The sequence below is a fragment of the Alligator sinensis genome, unplaced genomic scaffold (genome assembly GCF_000455745.1).
Source record: "Alligator sinensis unplaced genomic scaffold, ASM45574v1 scaffold317_1, whole genome shotgun sequence".
Taxonomy (NCBI): domain Eukaryota; kingdom Metazoa; phylum Chordata; order Crocodylia; family Alligatoridae; genus Alligator; species Alligator sinensis.
In genome coordinates, this window is record NW_005842582.1 from 69,621 (window position 1) to 75,074 (window position 5,454).

Sequence of the window (5,454 nt, forward strand, 5' to 3'; positions counted from 1 at the left end):
AAAGAGATGTTAAATATTTATGGAAACAGTAATAGCTTCTTCAGTATTACAGACAGAATTATAGAAATTGTTTAAAATTTTACCTCTTAGAATGATAAATATTGAAGATGTTAGCAGTCCAAGTAACTATTCAGGTAAGATTCTGATGGCTTATTAATAATTTTACTTGAGTAAGGACCACACGACTTGGGCCCAAATGTTAAAGAAATGAAAATGAAGGATGTACCAGGACAGATTGTTATCTTACCTGATTTGATTCAAACCTGGAGTAACTAGGTCCTTCATGGGTGCATCTAAAAGAGTTTACTGTAGAGCTGACTAATTAGCTCTGCAGTAAAGTCTCAATGTCTACATGTGCGGGTCTATGAGGCGACAGAGGAAACTAATTAATTCTGCTGCAGGTTAGTATTTGTAAACACAAGTACTATCCTATGTTGGAGTTCTTTGGTGCACAGCTATGCACATATAGATGTTGACGAGGCTGACTGGGGCATGAGGGTGCTTCAGTGCAGGGGCTGCCTGCTGGCTAGACATTGCAACACATTGAGCTGGGTCGGAGCAGCTTCAGGCTGGGAGGCTGATCCCTTGGGACCCCTGCCAGCTGGGGCTGCTCCAACCCAGCTCAACATACTGTGGTCTCAGGTGCACATTCAAACATGGTGTCCAGGAGCAATAAAATCCAATGCGATATGAGCCAGAGATTATTACTCTGTGCAAATAGCACATATAGATTCTTATTTATCTGCACCCTGTCTTCTTTATCTGCACTCTTGGTTTATCCAGTACTATCCAGCTGAGCAAAGTCTGCTTTTCTAGTGTACAAAGTGGGTGAGAATAAGGTATAGGAAACATATTCTCTCCAGAGAGGAAGCCAGTCAGAATCTCTCTATGTACTGCCATAGCTACCTCATCCTCAATGGGAGAGGGTCTGTTGTTTGGAAGGGGCAACAGTGAACACGTCTACATGAGATGCTTATTGTGCAGTAGCCTAATAATACTGTGCAGTAGTATGCCAGTAAAAAAATGTGCTAATAAGCTACTGCACAGTGCTATTAGACTACTGCACAGTAACCCGCACAAAAAAAAATGTGTGCTGGCGCTACTGCAGTAACTTTAGCTATGGCGCATTTAGTTAGTAGTTCATTACACAAGTACTAAATTAAATTCACAGTAACTATTTGTGCACTAATGAATATGTAGATGTGCCCAGTGTGTACTTTTTCTACCACCTTAGTGGCTAGAGAGACTGCAGCTATGACTAGGACTTGCTAGGTAGGAACAGCAGGAGATGAAGTGAATTTAATGGACAAAGCAGCAAACAGGTGCAACCATGCACACTCTTGTACTGCAACTTCACAACGGTGGTGTTGTATGGGTTGAACTAAGTTTCTAGTTCACACCTTCTGCATAATTAAACTCCAATTCTGGCCCAGGCAAGTCCTTATTCAACGTTCTGGGGAAGGGCTGGAGAGGTGTCTCTCAGCTGTTTAAAATCCACCTGGAATTCCTTGAAAGTTCTGGTTTCTGGTCACACTCACCATTTCCTGAACAGGTCTGAAGCTGGTGTTCAGAGCAACAACACGGAACATCACTGAAATGACAGGAAACCAAATGATTAACATTAGCTGTGGTATGTCTACTGAGCTAGCAGTCCCAGTTTCACTGCAACCACCAGTTCAGGTGGTTCCTGTAGCTCTCCTTGCTTGAGAAAGGGACTGGGAAGTAGCAAATGAGATATGTGTCCTCAGTAAAGAGGGTCCTCTGGGCTAATGTTTTTCTATGCTAGGTGTTTTCAACCTTTTTTAATAAGTGTACTCCCGGCGGCTGGATGCGGAATGAGGGGGGTGGGTTTGGAGGGGGGAGGGGTGGCGCATGGCTGGACATGGAGCGGCAGCAGCACAGAGTTGTGGGTGATGGCAGCACCTGCTGTGTGCAAACTCCCTCTTGCGTCCGGCCAGTCAGGCGTTGCCTGTGTGGCCCAGAGAGGGGTGTCACTGTCCTCACCCCCCGCCCCCCCAGTCCTGCTCCTAGGATGCGGTGGTGCAGGGTGGTGGGTGGCGGCGCTTCATCCCTGCCTGCCTACACGTACCCCCTAGGGCCTTCCCAAGTACCCCCAGGGGTACATGTACCCCAGTTTTCAACCCCTGCTCTATATCATCTCTGGCAAATATATTAGATTAGTCTGTTTCTCCCTCAGTGACTATAAACTACCTAAATTTGCTCAAACAATTGTATTGCCCTGCTTTATGCAGTTTCCCTGAAGCACCTGATGATTTTAATGTGATATTTGATTTTTTATTATTCTTATGATCCCAGCTCCTTGGACATGGTTAATAATCATGTGAGAACCTGACACAATACACAGACGCAAGGTCTGAAAAGTTTCCAGCTCTTACAGTTGCAAGGAAAAGTTTGAGAATGTAAAGACAGGCAGGCTCAGAAACTAGAACGCAAATAAAAAGAGCTCTTTTTTTAATCCAATCTTTTATTCTACAAACTAGTCTCATGATTTTGGGTCCCGACTCAGGATTCCTGTGCTGCTGGTGTAGGCAGTGCTGCACTTGATTGCAGCTAGTACCACAGGCATGTTACTGAGGGTAAAGGGAGCACCACCCTCATGCATGTGCCCCATGGCTGGACCTCCTGAGTTGGCCAGCTTGGTCAGCAACCTTCCATTTTCAGCAGCTCCCAACAGGGAGCATCCATCAACACTCTGGGCTCCACCTTTTGCTTGAGGCCGCCAGGATTTTAACACCCTACTCTAAAGATGCAGCCCCACCTTGCCTGTACAAGAGGCAGAGGCAGTCGCATGGGACAGCCCCAGCGTGTGAAGTGAACTCCCAGAACAACCATCACAAACTCTCCACCTGCCCTCTTTGATATGAACACATGGGCATCTTTACATGTGCCCTGGGGTGGGATGCGGGGGGTGGTGTTTTAATTAGAGTGGCTCTCAGAAGCCACTCTAATTAAAATGCCTGCAGTGTCTCATGTATTCAGCATCCCGTGCATCAAAATGAAGGTGGGTGCACTTTAACTGAAGCTTGTTTGACAAACTTTAATTAAAGCACCCCCACCACCATTTTGAAATTGGGGGTGCTGAATACACATGACACTGAGGCTGCTAGAGCATTCTAATTAGACTGCTCCAGCAGACTCGATTAATCAAGTCTAACTAGAACTCGCTGGAGCAGGCATCAGGCACATGCATAGGTGCCCATAAAAGCATGTGGATCAAGCAAAAAAACAAAACAAACAAGCCTAATACAGGAAGCCCTATGTTGCTCACATCATTTTCCCCCTGGGGAGAGGATGAAGCTCACATGACAGATATTAGTTATACTTTCAGAATAGAACCCAGCCCTGGCACAGGACAGGTTAGGCAGTGCTCTAACCTTCCCATCCTTGCCACAGGGTCCTGCCAGCATTAAGGAAGCAGCTATGAAAGTTGCCCTTCTTCACACCTGGGTAGCCTGAGACATGGGCTATGAATGTGAAAAGAGAGCAAGTAAAGGAGGGAGAGTCATGGGCCACCTTCCATATGTTGTCTGTATCTGGGGATGGCTTTCCCAGCTTCACAGCAACCCTCACCCTGATGTTACTAGACAGCACTAAGCAGACCAACCAAACCAAGCTCAGGGTGCTAGCTGTCCCGGCATGCACTTTGCAGACCCTTTCTTTCTCTTGCCCTAGGTCAAAAAATCGGTTCTCAAAGGAGATGACATTAAGTGAAGCAGAGCACATGCCCACCTGTTTGTCCTGGTTTGTAGATGGGCTTGTCTGTGTGGATGAAGACAATGCTGTCCGTGTTCTGAATCGCCACAGACCTCCTCTCTAACAGGCGGACTGTGCGGCCCACAGCAGAGAATGTGATGAAGGCCAAGGGGGAAAAAGTGGCACGAGGAACCTGAGAGGGAACCAGAACATAAGGGAGATGATCCTGAGCTTATACTGTTCACTCTAGGAGCTGCTAAATAATACCGCTCACAGTCCTGAGTGAACTGTTGAAGCTTTCCCCAATACTACTGCTGCTCTGTCTCTTTCTGGAACGTTTCCTGTTTCTTCTCCACCTAAATCCATCCTTCTCTTCTTCTCCCACAGTGTATCTGTCATCTTCCTCCTTTCCTCACCTCATCTCATTCCTTCCATCTCTAATTTCTCTCTTGGTCCCATGCCCCTTTTCTGCCCCTTCCCCTTCTCCCCCCATCTCTGTCTCTATCTGTCATTCTCACATGCACATTATGAACTCAACTCTTTAATTTTGAGCACTTCCCATTGAAAACTTTGCACTCCCTACCAAACAACATAAAAAGGAAAAAAGTCTCTACCGTGATTGTGTTGCACTGGAAAGCATCCTTTTTCTTCATAATCTCATCAAAAATAGTTGTGTTGACAGCATTGTACTCCAGGACAATGCTGACAGACACAGACTCGTTGAGGTTCAGGAACTGCAGGCAGAGCTGATATGGAGAGTCATTCTGCAGCACTGAGGGGACCATCAGGACATACTGCCTATGAATGTCGCATGGAGCCGAACAGCAGAGCAGGTGGGAGGACAAGGAGGAACAACTCATTCAGTAAAGCCCAGGCAATGATAATTGAGAAGTAAATAGCTTTTCCATTGTGGGATCTTTAAAAGCAGACTCATGTCCTTCACAGAACCCTGTACAGCTCTACCAGTGCTCCTCACTCCTGCCCTACAGTGCTCCTGTTGACCCAGTCTTGGGCTCCCTATGCACCTCTGCCAGTCCCCCTTCATCTATACTACAGCACTTAGTTATATGAATCCAATAAAACCACAGTTATAATGCTGCCTCTCCCTTTTAGTGCCTTTCTTAAGCCTCTAGGTTCAGACATGTCAAATTTAGTGACAGTTTTCCAATAGGCAAAATATCCATTTTGTATAAAATGAGAGCCCACATCACTTTCATTTACTAACTCAAATTAGAGTTTAACCTAGATCTCCAGATAGGAATGGTGTGGGCAGCAGCAGAACTATCACCTCACTTCCCTGAGTAAAGAACATGTGATTTCTTACAGCTCAGGAGTCTGTCCAGCTGTTACATGAAGGAGAAAGGCACCCAAAAGAAATCTCAGCCACATGTTTGCCGATGAAGACAAAGGAAAGGCAGGGTGAGAATTGCAGGGTGGGAAGCTTCTCCTGTAGGGTGGCTCGTTGTCCGCAGGCTTAGTAGCACTTCATCATTCCTCCTTCAGAGCTGCAATGTGAGAGGCCGTTCTTCAGCTCCTCTCATTCTCTCTTCTGAGATGCTGGTGACTTTATAATCCCAGCAAGGGGTGGAGATCCTTGTCCATCCCACCTATCCCAAGGACCTCCCCAACACCGACTGCAACCCAAACCAGTTCATAATCCCCCACATTGCATCATTTTGCTGCAGCTCTGTAATCATGTCTGCAAAATGTCACCAGTGACCTTGCATGCAGGGAGTGGAG

General features: G+C 46.3%; 1 protein-coding gene across 1 annotated transcript in view; it reads right to left on the minus strand.

The window, feature by feature from the left end:
• Window positions 1-5,103, minus strand: part of LOC102388541 (ovostatin-like) — a 50,544-nt gene extending 45,441 nt beyond the window's left edge. Inside the window, exons 1-4 of the mRNA XM_025214443.1 lie at window positions 5,039-5,103; window positions 4,329-4,512; window positions 3,751-3,907; window positions 1,539-1,591 (exon numbers count right to left, since the gene is read on the minus strand). Coding sequence (XP_025070228.1) covers window positions 1,539-1,591; window positions 3,751-3,907; window positions 4,329-4,512; window positions 5,039-5,103 — 459 coding nt within the window. The remainder of the gene's footprint in view (window positions 1-1,538; window positions 1,592-3,750; window positions 3,908-4,328; window positions 4,513-5,038) is intronic.
• Window positions 5,104-5,454: the final 351 nt, after the last annotated feature.